The 14,970-nt window shown below is 46.2% G+C and overlaps 1 protein-coding gene across 1 annotated transcript in view; it reads right to left on the bottom strand.

Moving 5' to 3' along the window:
• Nucleotides 1–8,256, bottom strand: part of GPR139 (G protein-coupled receptor 139) — a 39,740-nt gene extending 31,484 nt beyond the window's left edge. Inside the window, exon 1 of the mRNA XM_042921936.1 lies at nt 8,133–8,256. Coding sequence (XP_042777870.1) covers nt 8,133–8,256 — 124 coding nt within the window. The remainder of the gene's footprint in view (nt 1–8,132) is intronic.
• Between the last annotated feature and the right edge of the window lie 6,714 nt (nt 8,257–14,970).

Below are 14,970 nucleotides of genomic sequence, written 5' to 3'. Positions count from 1 at the left end.
CTGGAGTTTGTGAATTGGCAGCCTGGTGGGCTGTATCAAGCCTGAAGATATGTTTGGTTTGGCTCATGCAGTGCTAGCTCGCACAGTGTTTTTTAAAATTTTTGAATTAGTTGCCAACATTGAAACATTAGGATATTTCATATAAAAATCTAGATTTGTAGATTTTTGGAAGAATTTGGCAACACTGCATTGGCTAGAGAGCTGAGTGGTGATGGTACTTTGTAACCTCCTCCAGTCCCTACTCCTCCCCACTCCTCCCTATTGTTTGTTACCCCTGTCCCTAGTGATCTAGTCCAAGTGTTGCTTGTCAGCTGTCATTGTGTGTGTGTTGCCATTTTCCTATCATAAAGCTGGATAGCAGTAATGAGTATCACTCTGTTGATTTCTAGCTATGTGACCATGGGCATCTCATCATTCTCTTCTGAAAAATGGGCATGATAAGTATGCACACCTCAAAGGGTCGTTGTGGGAATTAAATGAGCTAGTGCCTGTAAATGCTTTGAAGAATCCCTAGTACATAGTAAGTGCAACAAACGTGCTAGCAGTTGTTAAGAGAGTGCAGTGGTTTTGGTACATACGTCTATCACTGAGGGAAGATTAGAGAGACCAAAAGGGCCACATGTTTTCAGAAAAACAGCAGGGAAGGATGATTCTTTGGGTAAGTGAAATATTTCTTAAAACTGGGCCACTTTGTTTATTTATGCTATCTGACTGCCTCTAGCAAGTATTTGAATTCAAGACACCTGCCCTTCCCTGCCCCCAGCGTTTCATGGCACCCTGTGCAGGGCTAGCATCCCCTATCAGCATTGCCCACACAGTTCAGATCACATGGAGGTTCAGTGGCAGGATCTGTGTTCACCTCCCTGCATCACTTCTGTTTATGATCCTGGCTGCAGCATGCAGGGCACTCTTCTGGTGCTTGTCAGTCCCTTTATCAACTTTAGCTGAAGAAGGTTTCATGTTCTGGACTGATGGTATTTCTGGAGGTTTCACTGAACCACAGGCAACTCTTTGAGAGGTACAAATTCCTTAGGCTTATGATGGAATTGATTGTTTAATCCATTGGATAATTCTTTCTTAGTTTTCCAGGGCAAGGAGTTTCATTCCTGGTGGGTGCACTCTGAGTGGAATTGTATGGGAAAGACCTTGGTCAACAAGGCTTGTTGACATGTTAAACAATAAAAACAACACCAGGTACTCTTTATTGAGCCCCTACAATGTTTGAGGGATTGTGAGAAGCCTTTGCATATTTTATTTTGGATCACCACAGTAACAATGCAGGGCACAGAAGGTTAATAACACTTACTGAACTCTTACTCTATACAAGAGCAAACATGTGCCAAGAATGGTGCTAAGTATTTTTACATTTTCATTTAATCCTCACAACAACCCTATGAGATAGGTATTAGTATGGCCCCACCTCATTGATGAGGCTGCGACTCATAGAGGGTGAGAAATTGGCTCAAGGTCACAGACTGGTAAGTAGGGAAGCTAGGATTCAAACCCATTCAGTCTAACATCAGAGACCTCTTCCTTAAATGCTGAACTTGGCTGATTATTTTATTACAAATGAAAACTGGGACTCAGAGGTACAGTATCATATCTGAGATCACACAACAAACACGGGTAGGATACAGGATCCAAATCCATGTCCATTCAGTTCCAGTGCAATGCATTTTATACACAACCTCAAAAGCAGAAATTACACATGGGATCACGACAGAAATTGTGCAGGGGCAAGGACAACAAAGCTACTGTTCTGGACCCCAGCCCAAGGCCAACCCGGCCAGCCTCCAGCATAGCTACTTCACTGGTCAGCGCTTGTGTCCCATTTATGGGCCATGTCTCCAACTGAGCTATACAAGCAGAGCCCAGCTCTCTCAGGCCTCTGACAGACCCACACTGTGAGTTATTGCTAGAGAATAGCCTGGAATCCAGGACTCCTCATGCAGTGCTCTTTCTCCCACTGTTATAACAGGGATCCTAGGGCCAAATGTGCATAAAGAGGGGCCATACATGTTACAGAGAACAGTGAGGTGTCGCATATAGGGACTTTCACATAAGAGTGCCCATGTGATTTTGAAAGGGGCACCCATTAAATTATGGTACAAATATACAATGGAATACTATGCAGCTTCATAAAAGAATGAAAAAGCTTCAATATACCATGATGGATGATTAATATATTAAGTGAAAAAGAGCAAAATGGAGGACAGTGTGTATAATGTGCTCATTTTGAGAACAGTAAAAAAAAAAAATGAAGAGTTGAGATCCTCTATTCATACTTGCTTGTATATAAACTAAAACATTCTGAAAGAACAAATAAGAAACCAAGATACTGATGCCCTTGTTATCTGTGTAGTAGTGATGATGGGGTGGATTTAGGAATTGGTGAGCGGGGGAAATGGATGGGAGGGAGATTTCGCAATGTGTGCCTTTTTATATTACTAGGTTTTTGAATAATATGAATGTCATTGCCTATTTAAGGCGCATGCGCACGCACTCTCTCTCTCTCTCTCTCTCTCTCTGTCTCTCTCTCTCTCTCTCTCTCTCTCTGTCTCTCTCTCTCTCTCTCTCTTTCCAAAAAGCAGCTACATAGGAAAGCAGTCCATTCCTCATCTGCAGCCAACCTTCCAGGAATATGTGCCTAATGTTAGTTCCTCTGGCTTTTCAAGGAAACTTGGAAATCTATTTTTTTAATTCCAATTTTTAGTTTTAAATTGTTCATTGCTAATGCATAGAAATACAGTAGGTTTTTGCATATTAACAGTGTGAACATGGTGCAACATGTGCAAACATGGTGAACTCACTTATTCTGAGGAGCTTTTTTTGTGTGGAGTCTTTGTGATTTTCTATGAAGGTAATTGTATCATTTGTGAATAGAAACAGTTTAATTTCTTCCTTCTAGTATACCTTTTTTTAAACAACTTTTTATGTTTATTTATTTTGAGAGAGAGTGCAAGTGGGTGAGGGGCAGAGAGAGAGAATCCCAAGCAGGCTCTGCACCATCAGTGCAGAGCCTAACTTGGGGCTCAAACTCACAAACTGTGAGATCATGACCTGAGCTGAAATCAAGAACCAGACCCTCAGTTGACTGAGCCACCCAGGTGCCCCTTTCCAGTGTACCTTTTATTTCGTTTTCTTTCCTGGCTAGAACTTCCAGTATGATGTTGAATTGGAGTAGCAAGAACAGATCTCCTTGCCTTGTTCTAGATCTTAGAGGGGAAACATTCCATCTTTTATCATCACATGTGATGTTAGCTATAGGTTACCTATTGATAACCTTTATCAGGCTAAAGAAGTTCTCTAGTGTGATGAATTTTTATCATGAATGGATGTTGAATTTTGTCAAATACTTTTTTATATCTATTGAGAAGATCATATGGATTTCCTTTTTTAGGTTTTTTATTATGGTGGATCACACTGAATGATTTTCAGATGTTGAGCCAGCCTTACATTCCTGGGATAAACCCAACTTTATCTTGATTTGTTATCATTCTTATATATTCCTGAGTTAGATTTGGTAATATTTTGTTGAGGATCTTTTGTGTCTATGTTCATGGGGAATATTGATTGGTAGTTTTCTTGTAATATCTTTGTCTGCTTTGGTATTAGTGTAAAGCTGGTGTCATAAGACAAGTTGAGAATTTTTCCTTAATTTTCCTAATTTTTTTTTTACCGTTTTTATTTATTTTTGAGACAGAGAGAGACAGAGCATGAACGGGGGAGGGGCAGAGAGAGAGGGAGACACAGAATTGAAGCAGGCTCCAGGCTCTGAGCCATCAGCCCAGAGCCCGACGCGGGGCTCGAACTCACGACCGTGAGATCGTGACCTGAGCTGAAGTCAGACGCTTAACCGACTGAGCCACCCAGGCGCCCCTAATTTTCCTAATTTTTAAATGATGAAAAATATGACTTATGGAGTGCTTACTGTGTGGCAGACATTGTGTTAAATATATAACCCACTGAATTTTCACAGCAACTCTATGAGGTATGTGCCATTATTATCATCATCCAATTTTACAGATGGGGAAACTGAGGCAGAGAGTAAAGTCACTTGCCTAAGGTTACACAGCATATAAATAGCAAAGCCAGGACTCAAACCCCAGAGGTCTAACTCCAGACCTTGTACTGTTAACCTGTTTACTATATTTTCTCAAAAGATGTTTACCGGTTCTCAAAAGAGAATGCATCTGAGGGCTCAGTCCAGCTTGCTAGGCACCATTTTCTCACCTCTTGTTAGCAGCAACTGTAACCACCATGTGTCAAAGCACTATCTGACAGGTGACAGACTCATCATCTCCTTCATTGTGCACCGATCCTCACAGGCAGGTATTACCATCCTCACATGGCAGTTACAGAAATGCTCCTATCTGCTGGGCTGTGTGTGGTGTCAGGCTATCGTCTTCCTTACCTTGTCTCCCGTAACATCCCTGGTGCCTTTTAGAAGGTAAAATTTAAAAAAATATCTTTCATATCTCAGTTTAATTTCGTGCTGCTCCTTCCTTATCAGCCAGGCTCACCCGTCCTCCCTGCCACTCTCTTCCCTCAGGCATCAGGCTCATCTCTTCTTCCTGTACTGCCTTCTGCTTTGGACTATCTTGTCCCATTTGGCCCCATCAGGGTCCCCAACTGCACCTTGTTAGCTTTACTGGCTTATTGTATGCATTTGGAAAAGCTAGAAACATCTTGCTTACTTAAAAGGAAGAGAAAAGAGACATAGTTTTAGGAACAGCTGGGACACACCAATGTTCTCCACTGAGTACACAGCATAAAGGACTGGGGTTAGTTAGAAGAACTTCCTGGCAATAATGAAGGCACCGTGGTACAATGGAAAGAGCAGGTGTTTACATACTGGTTGGATTGTGTGACTGTGGACAGGATGCTCCATTGCTCAGAATCTCAGTTTGCTCATCTGTAAAATGGGTTCAGGGACATGTACAGGTCACAGGGATGTGGTGAAGATTAAGTGCAATAATCTAAGCATTTAGCATAGAAAAAGATCCCGTGCAGAGAAAGCACTAATAAGTGTTTTCCTCAGTCCAGGCACTGTGCTTAGCCATTTTTATATGGATGATCTTATTTAATATACATTATCTGTGTGGGTAGTAGGTAGTGCTGTTACCCCCATTTTACAAGTGGGGTAATTTGTGGTACAGAAATGTTAAGAATTCTTAAGTGGCAGAGCTGTTACCATACTTCACATTAGGACCCCCGGGTCCCACTCCAAAGCAGTTAAGTTAGACTGAGGTGATTCCTAGAGGCAGGGGATTGGACCACATGGCTTTTCCCAAGCTCTTCCTTTTAGTTTAGATACTGAAGGAGGTAAGAAACATCTGTGCTTTCTCCTAGTCACTAGCTCCCTTGTTGCCAAACAGCCACTCCTCATCCACCCCTCAGTTTCCAATCACTGTGAGAATTTGGAAATGGGGGTGAGTTCACTGCCAGGAAAAGTGATTCAATTAAAATCTCAGTTTTCAACAATATGACCAAGCTCTGTGGTCTGTTACTTCACACTCAGCATAGCTGTGCATCCTGGTCAGTAGCAGGGTAATGAGGGTTTGCTAATTGCCGGTAGCTGGGGGTGGGGAGGGGAATACTGTAGTGAGCTCAGGCGCTGAGCTAAGTGCTTTTCTTGTGTGCTCCCAGTCCCTTCTCTGACTCCCATGCCACGCAGTCCCCCTCCTTACAACCAGATCAGCTTCATGATGACCACAACTGCAGTGTCACAGCAGCAATCAGTCAGTGTGTGGTGTGTCAGGCACTGAGCTGAGCGCTTAACCTGCACCATCATCTCCATCAACGTCTTTCCTTCTTGCCATCATTCCGGGAGGTGGCTGCTGTCCTAATGCCTGTTTTACAGATGTGGAAACTGAGGCACAGAAACACAGAAGGTCCACATGTTAACAACCAGCTCTGCTTCATTCTACAGTCTGCATTCTTAGTCACTAGGACATACTTGCCTGCCCTTATGGTTCTAAGAGAATGACTTAAGGATTTCACCTTCTGAACCACCTTGCAAGCAATTAACAAAACACTTATCAACCTATCATCTTCCTGCAAGCCTGCCCTCTTCAATCATCCTTTTCCAGAATGCTTGGTCCTTCTGCATCCACCACAAGCTCCACTTGTGAGCTCCTTGAATCCTGTAGGCACCTCTTTAGCACTTGACACACAGTAGGTGGTCACAGCTTTTAGTGGAGCATAAGAACCTATTAGTGCCTTCCAAGTTTTCATCCTAATCCCTCTCTCTTTGTCTCCTAACCCTGGGCTCAGCCATGATGAGCCTGTGCCTAGGACTGCTTGGCACACAATAGGTGCCAATGCTATGGGTCAGGAAGGCCATGTCTGGCATAGGAGTTACGCTGTAAAGATGTGAGGTATCTTGTTTTCCACCTTGAGGTGTTTGAAGGTCTGAGCTTTCCCCTGTTCTACTCATCTTCATATCCCTGCTCTGGGCCCTTGGAGCCTCCCCGTCTTTATGTCTCTGTCCCTTAAAGGGTTTTCAGAAGGAAAGCCTGAGAGAGTAGCTTCTTTAGTCAGCAGAGGAGATGGAGGGTTGAAGGCAGAGGGGTCAGACATTCTGATGTGAGAGCCGAAGGGAAAAGGGGCGGCTATCACTTCTCTGGTTCAGCAAGTGTCACCAATAACCAACCTCCTCAAAAACTCACTCCCTAAAAGAGAGCTCTGGGAGAGGCTCAGGGGGGCTGATGGGGAGGTGGGGACTGGACAAATCAATTCCTGCTCAAGGTAATTATAGGACACGTGCTGCTGCCCCAGCAGGGTGAATCAGAGGCTGAGCGTCTCTCCCAGGGCAGCCAGAACGATTAGTTAGTAATAAAAACCTCATCACTCGCTGGGAGAGAGGCTTGGTGATTGTAAACTTATGCTTTCTCATCCCTTCCAAAATTTGGGAGGGGGAATTTATATAAACAACCTTATCAGGGGCCCTGACCACCAAGTTGAATGTTTTGAAAAGGAAATGTCAACAAGGCTTTCAGAAATCCAGCTCCCAAGTTCCCAGGATGCGGAATGGCAGGGTAGATGATGTTGTGATTCTAGGCTGTATGCTGGATTTTTTTCTTTCTGTTTCCTTTTGTCCCTCTCTTGTCTGCTTGCAAGTGATCTTTAGGAATCTTTCTGCCACACAGACCATCTCAGAGACTATCTGGAAGAAGGGGTTATCTCAAGCTGGAGCCCCAGGAACCCCCTCCCCCTCTCTCACAAACAGCAAGCACCCCCAGCCCCCAGCAGCCCAGCTCTCTTCAGGAATTCAGCACAAGTCTCAGTCACACTTTGGAGAGGACGTTAAGATGTGGGACCAGCCAGACATCCGCAGTGGTCATCAGCTGCCCAGAATGGATGGACAGGGAAGCAAAGCCAGGGGGCAAGGCATGTCCTCAAGGAGACTGTGACCCCCTGAAGTGGTGGCTTCTGAAGCCTGTGGGTGTCTCTGGACCCTTACCCTGGCCAAGGCATGGTCCCAGACCCACCCAGACTCTTCCTAGCCTCCCTGGAGACCCCTTCCTTGCTTAGGGGTCACAGGGGCTCATCCTTTTCTCCATCCCAGCAGCCCCAGAGAAAGAGTGCTGGGCATCAGAACCTCTGGCTTCACCTCCAATCAGGGGTGACACGCGCGGTGGGGGAGGGGACAGAGGTTTTCTCAGGCTGGAGTGGATGTGGGGGGGCCACAAGAGAAGTGAAACCCCAGAAAGCCGTGGGGAAGTGCGGTCAAGTCACACACACAGCCCCCACTGGACACCTTCAGGGACGCGGATCAGGGAGCATCGCTTCAGTTGCTCATGCAAATACTCGAGTCCACACGCACACTCACACCAACACCTTCACCATGCCCATCACCTGCCACGCACGCTCGAGACGCGCACGCGCGCGCGCGCACACACACACACACACACACACACACACACACACACACACACACGAGTCCCTGACAGGCACAGCAACTTCCTTTCTCCCCAGTCTGGAAATGTCCGCTGTTGCCCTTAGGCTTAAACTTTTTCAGAAGGGGCGCCAGGGATCACGCGCCGAGGATGTCTAGGCCTGGGGGTTCTAGACAGGGTCTCTCCGCATTCGGGGGTCCCGGCTTCCTCCCTCTCCCCCACGCTCCTCACCTGGTAAACCGAGGCACAGCAAGAGGCTGTAATAAACCACGGGCACGAAGCCCAAGCCGCAGGTCGAGCCGGGGGACCAGGACAACGAGCTGTTGGCTACGAGGTGGGCGTGCGTGTGCTCCATGAGCTCGCCCCTCGCTCCCCTCGTCTCCGCGCCTGGCCTGCCAGCCCCGCTCTGGACGCTGGTTCGGTGGTGGCGGCAGTGGCGGAGGCAGCAGCCGGAGCAGCAGCGCCTTTCTTTCTGCAGGACTTGCTTCTACCTTTGGCCGTGGTCCCCTTTGCTCACTCTACACCTGCCCTCCTGGAGTCCTGGCACGGCCGTCGCGTAGGGCACAGGGCGCTGGGCACAGGGACTTGGGAGGGGCTCCCAGAGCCGGTTCGTGCGCCTCCCACCTCGGACCCGCTCCGCTCCCGCCTCGGAGACGGGGAGCTGGGGCGCTGCTCCCCGCAGCCAATCAGCAGCTGCCTGGACGCGGATGGTGGGGCGAGGGGGATGCATGGGAGGAGGGGGTCCCAGCTGCCTCTCACAGCTCCAGTTTGAGGAGAAGAGTGAGACCTGGAAGCCCCAGAGGAAGACCGGGGTGGGAACAAGCTATCCCTCTGCGGGAGGGGCGTGGTGTGGGTGGGACCTGCTTCCCCGCAGCGGCTCTGGCTCCGTAATCCTTCAGCGTGTCCTCAGTTTGCCTTGCTCGATTCTCCTTCCAGTCACTTTTTTTCCCCGTTGTCAGTGCTCCGAGTCCATCTCCATGTAGAGGATCCTTCAGCCAGGGCATCGGAGGGTGGGGTTGGGGGGTGGGGAGGAGGCTGTCGGAGCAAGGATGCTCAAGGTTTGTCGGTTCTCTTGGGCCAAAGGAACAGCGCTTGAAAGGAAGTGTGCGTGCGTCTCAATGCGTGTGTTGATTTTGGGGAAGGCCAGAGGTGGACTGTCCCTGAGCTGGAGTGCCTTTGAAGAGGATGCAGGCTGGCTGAGAGAAGTGTGCCGCAAAGACCTTCTGTCGGGAGTAAAGATGTTGCAACCACTCACACACAGACTCACCCGCGCTCACACAAAGACACACAATACCCGGTTATGAGGGTGCACACACACACACACTCACAGGCACGCGGAGGCCCTCTCATCCCTCAGCAAGACACGTGAAAACACAGGAGCACCCTAATCAACATGCACAAAGACCACACTCAGGTGACAACTCAAACACATACAAATTCACGTGGGTGTCATTTGAGGGTGGTCTAGTTTGAAAGTTGAGTGAAGTATAGGAGAGGTAAACAGGTGGGACCTAGGCAATCTTGGAAATTTTTGGTGCATAGACACCCCCCTTTTTCTTGAGTGTAGGAGGGTGGAGAGTTCCTAGTGTAGCTCTTCTAGAGGCCACAACAGATTTGGGCAGGGGGAGAAATCAGGGCTCAAGACAGCATGTGTGAGAATTAGGTTCTGCAGAAATAGGAGGAGAAGCATTTCCAGGGGGATCAATGCAAGAGCATGTGATGAGCTCAGAGAAGCCTTAGACCTCTCTCTTGGCTTCCCAGCCCCTCCCCACTCACATCTATCTATTCCTGGGGAGAAGGAACTGACAGGGATCTCCCCAGCCTCTTTCAGTCTCCCAAGATGGAGGAGACCCCTGCTTCTCATGCCCAGCAAGGGGCATGTGTCCAATCTCCATCATTGTTAGGGGCTTTCCAAGGCAGGCGTTGGGGGTGGGGCTGGTGGTAAACCACAATGCATTCAGGGCCAGGCATTCTGCATAAGGGAGGCATTCTGGGTGGGTTTGTGGTGAATAGGGGGGCTTATGCCCCCTGAAGGGACAGATTATTACAAAGAGTCATGTGGGCCCAGTGAGCACAGGTCTGATATTTCAAGCCAAGTTGGATATTGAAATTTTGTTGTGAACTCTTTCATTTAAATGTGACTACCCCAAACAAAAACAAAATGAAAACCCCACTGTGTTGATAAACAAAGTAGTACTATTGCAGAAATTCAATACCTAATGGTTCAAAACCCTATAGATTAGATTTGTCTATAGGCAACAAAACTGAGATGAGAAGCTGGGGCTGGGAGGGGGAGTGTGTATGGTTTGGCTAAGTGCTCCAGTCTATTCAGGTATCTCTCAACATTATGAGTCAGGGATAATGCCTCAGGGCTTTGCACTGTCTGTTCCTTCTGCCTGCAATGCTCTTTCTCCAGAAAGCTGTATTAAGCAGCTTCTTCACTTTCTTCAAGTCTTTCCCAATCAGTCCTATTTAAAATTGAAATCTCCGCTCCTACCCTCCCAAATGCTCACTTCCTCTGCCCCTCCCCTGCTTAATTTTTCTCCATCGTGCTTAGTACCATGGTCATACCATATACAGTTTATTGAATTAGTTTGTTTCTTATCTGTTTCTCCTCTTAGAGAATCAGGGACTTTTGTCTGTTTTGTTCACAGTTGCATCACCAGCTTCTACATGGTGCCTGCATGTTGCAGATTCTCATTAAACATTGGGAGAATGAAAGGCCCCAGCACCTGCTGACTTAGGGCAGGCAGGGCATGGGGAGATGAGTTTATCTTTGCTTGTCTTTGCAGGCCAGAGTGTCAGAACATGGGATACTGTTAGGGTTGTGGGGCTCAGTCTCAGATTTAGCATATAATTATCATGTCCGATTAGCCGCTATAAAAATAATTTGTGTGATTTGGTTCTGGGGATCTTGTTAGAAACTATAAAACTAGAAACTTGGCTAGGCAAAGGAGCAGGGCTGCATGGAGAATCTTGATGGACCTTATTTTTACTGAGCCTCTTATTTCCCCATCTGTAAAATGGGATGAAGGAAACCTGGTGCATCTTATTCCAGGGATGCTGAGCAGGAAGAGAGGGAGTAGAGAGGTAGAAACCGTGCAGACTCTGATCTGGAGAATGGAGAATGGGATGGGGTTCACTGCTGGCTCCATTGAGAACTCTGGCAGCCTGTCAAGGTCAAAGTTTCCCAGGAAATGGGTGGGTTAGATGAGAAGAAATTTAAGGTCCTGGGTCAGGCTTTTAGTACCAGGGAAGAGACAGGATGAGTCAACAACGAAGTTTGTTGAATTTTGCTCAGGGGCTGAGCCACTTGACTGGCTCTGTAAGATAATGGCGTTCTTGAGCATCAACTGTGGTTGGCTAAATTCACTCACTTATTCATTCTCTCAACAGACATTTACTGAGCATTTAATGTGTATTGATCAGGACTGGCTGCATCATTGCAGGGCCTGATACGAAAATAAAAATACAGGGCCCCTTGTTCAAAAATTAAGAATTTGGGTGGCAGCAACAGCAGAGCATTAAACCAAGTGGAGAGCCCTTTTAAGTATGGGGCTCTGTGTGGCTGCACAGGTCACAATACCCATGAAGCCAGTCCTGCGTAAGGTACAGAGGTAGGAAATAAAAGATATGGGGTTTATGATGAGACAGCTGTGTCTTAACTCATTACATGCACACAATAACACTATTAGCTCAATTTTACAGGTGAGGAAACCAAGGTATAGAGAAGTTTGGTAAGTTGCTCAAGGCCACCTGGCTGGGATTAGGTCCAAGGCTGTCTGGCTCCAGAGCTGGTGTTGGAACCACTTCTGCTTAGTGGAAGGACAGAAATACAACAGGAACTGTCACACTGTAATTCAGGCACTATGACTTGAGGGCAGGGACTTCATTTGCCATATCCGCTGTATCCTCAGTGCCAAGAACATACCTAGTGCCAGGTGGGTGTTCAGAAATAAATCTTAAAATTTTTAATGTATATTTATTTATTTTGAGAAAGAGAGACAGCATGAGTGGGGTAGGGGCAGAGAGAGAGGAGAGAGAGAGAATGCCAAGCAGGCTCCATGCTGCCAGCACAGAGCCTGATGTGGGGCTTAAACTCACGAAACTGCAAAATCATGACCTGAGCTGAGATCAAGAGTCAGATACCTTAAATAAATAAATAAAGAAGTAATAGAAATATATGAATGATGTTAGGGGAAGGTGTTGAAAATTCAAATGCCTACGAGCCTGGACAGGAAATAAACATAAGTGAGACAGAACTATTTATTGTACATTTTCTACTTCCATAAAGAAAAATGCAGTCTCCCATTTTCCTGGAAACACTTGGCCCTCTAGGTCTAGCCTCCATTTCTCTACCCTTTAATAGAGGCAGTATTCTAAAGGAATAATTCTTTTTTCTAGGGAAACAGTAGCACAAACAACATAAATTGTAACTAACACAACTTGGAGTTGGGGATGCAACAGGGAGTAGTGGGGACTGTAACAAAATGGAAGTGTGCACTAGCCACTGTACTGAATTCTGGGTATGAAGTTATTTTAAGAAGTTGACGTGGTCTCTGACTTCCTGGGTCTTAAGTACAAGACACAGGCATGAATCAATCCATCAAATACACACACATACACACATTTCTAAACTTGGATAAGTGCTATAAAGAAAAAGTTAAACAAATGAGAGAACATGTACCAGTGAGATCTGATGTGGTCTGGCAATCAGGGAAGGCTTCTCTTAGGAAGTGATATTTGAATCTGAGATAAGAAGTGAAAGACGAGTAAGTGTTAATTAGGTAAAGGGATGTGGGGCTGAGGGTGAGAGGAGCATTTCAAGGAGATTTCAAATTCAAAGGCTCTAGGATGGGATAGAGAAGGACTCTTTGAAGAACTGGAAGACCAGGGAGGCTGGGGTGCAGTGAGTGGGGTGGATACGTGGAGCTGGATGTGGTTGGAGAATGGGAAGGGTCTTGTAGGCTGTGTTGAGGAGTTCTTTCTTTATCCATGGTTTTAAGCAGGCGAGTACCATGATTAGATTTTCATTTTAAAATGTTTGCTTTGTCAGAGAGGTGGACAATTGATGGAAGCAAGGCAAGAATGGAGGTGGGAAGACAAGTTATGAGGCTGCCAAGTTGGACATGTGAGAAATGATGGTGGCTTAGACTAGGGTGGTATTGATGATGGGGTGGACTGCATCCCAGAAGGTAGGCGAGTGAGTGCATGAAGAGAGGAGAGAGAAAGAAGGGGAGGGAGAGAGAGAGAGGGATACAGAGAGAGAAACGTAGAGAGAGACACACAGTGAGAGACAGGAAAAGAAAAAGAGGGGTGCCAGGGTGGCTCAGTTGGTTGGGCATCCGACTTTGGCTCAGGTCATGATCTCACAGCTCATGAATTCGAGCTCTGTGTCGGGCTCTGTGCTGACAGCTTGGAGCTTGGAGCCTGCTTTGGATTCTGTGTGTGTGTCTCTCTCTGTCCCTCCCCTTCTTGTGCTCCGTTTCTGTCTCTCTCAAAAATAAGTAAACATTAAAAAAAATTAAAAAAAGAAAAGAAAAAGAGAGACAGATGTGGAGAGAGACACAGAGAAGACAGATGAATAGACAGATTGATAGAGGGACACACACACAGATTATGACTGAGATTGTTTTGGTTCAGAAGGTTGGTGAAAAGGGCTTGGAGCTCCCTAAGACCACTCTGCTGACCTGCTCTGTTCCCTACCTCCCATAAGAGTGCAACTTGTGCTCTGTTTTCTCCTGACTTTAAGCCTCCTCTTTTTTTTTTTTTTTAATTTTTTATGTTAATGTTTATTTATTTATTTTTGAGAGAGAGAGAGAGAGAGAAAGAGAGAGAATGAACAAGTCGGGGAGGAGCAGAGAGAGAAGGAGACACAGAATCTGAAACAGGGTCCAGGCTCCAGGCTCTGAGCTATCAGCACAGAGCCCTATGTAGGTCTCAAACCCATGAAGTGTGAGATCGTGACCTGAGGTGAAGTCGGATGCTCAACTGAATGAGCCACCCAGGGGCCCCTACAAGGCTCGTTTTAAGGGTCACCTTGTCCTCCAAGCTTTTCCAAGTCCCCCAGCATCTCCCTTACACTGAGATCTATCTTCTATACCACTTACCACATTGTGTTCCCACTAGAGGGTTACTTGTTACCAGTGCTTTCTGGATTCACATCACCTACTGGGCAGGGTAAGTTTCCCTCCTCTTTGAATTTTCAGTGCATAACCTAACTGTAGCGTAACTTAACAGTCAAGAACTTGAACCCAGACTTGGGTGTGAAACCCATAGTAACTATTCGCCAGGATTATTTTTATTGAAATGAATAGAAAAAGAGCTCAAGCTATTTTTTCTTTTTTAAAAGCTTATTTGTTTATTTTTAGAGAGAGTGAGAGAGAGAGAGAGAGAGAGAGAACGAGCAGGGGAGCGGCAGAAAGAGAAGGGGACAGAGGATCCAAAGCAGGCTCTTTTCTGACTGCAGAGAGCCCAGTGCAGGGCACGAACTCATGAACTGTGAGATCATGATCTGAGCCACAAAGTCAGATGTTTAATCGACCTGAACTATTTAGTTTTTTAAAAGGAATGTATTAACTCTTATAACTGAAAAATACGGTTTTCTGGACTTTAGGCCTGGCTGGATCCAGAAGCATAAATTACCTGTACCTTTCTACCTATGGGCTCTGCTTTGCTTTGGATTAGCTGCATTTTTAAGCAGCTTCTTACAACATCTTTAAAAAGGTGGACACCAGCACACCAGCATCCCTAGATTTATCCTATTGGATTAGTAACCTGAACTGAAAGAGAATTTCAGTGAGGGTCTTGGGGAAGGCTCTCAATGGACCAATGGGATCCATGTGCCCATCTCAGCGCAACTCACCATTTGAATTGGATTTCTGTAGCCAATCAGCACTGCATTGATTGGCCAGGTAGGGCTCATGGGCCTGGTGATAGAGCCAAGAGAAGCAATCTGTTCTTCCCAAAACACATGGATTATGAGAGGAGGTGGATCATTTATTCAAAAGAAGCTTGGGATTCTGTAACAGGAGGAATGAGAATAGATTCTGGGCAGGGAAAACCAACA

The sequence above is a fragment of the Panthera leo genome, chromosome E3, assembly GCF_018350215.1.
Source record: "Panthera leo isolate Ple1 chromosome E3, P.leo_Ple1_pat1.1, whole genome shotgun sequence".
NCBI classification, from domain to species: domain Eukaryota; kingdom Metazoa; phylum Chordata; class Mammalia; order Carnivora; family Felidae; genus Panthera; species Panthera leo.
Note: the sequence above shows the minus strand (reverse complement) of the source record. Positions and strands in the feature narration are given on the sequence as shown.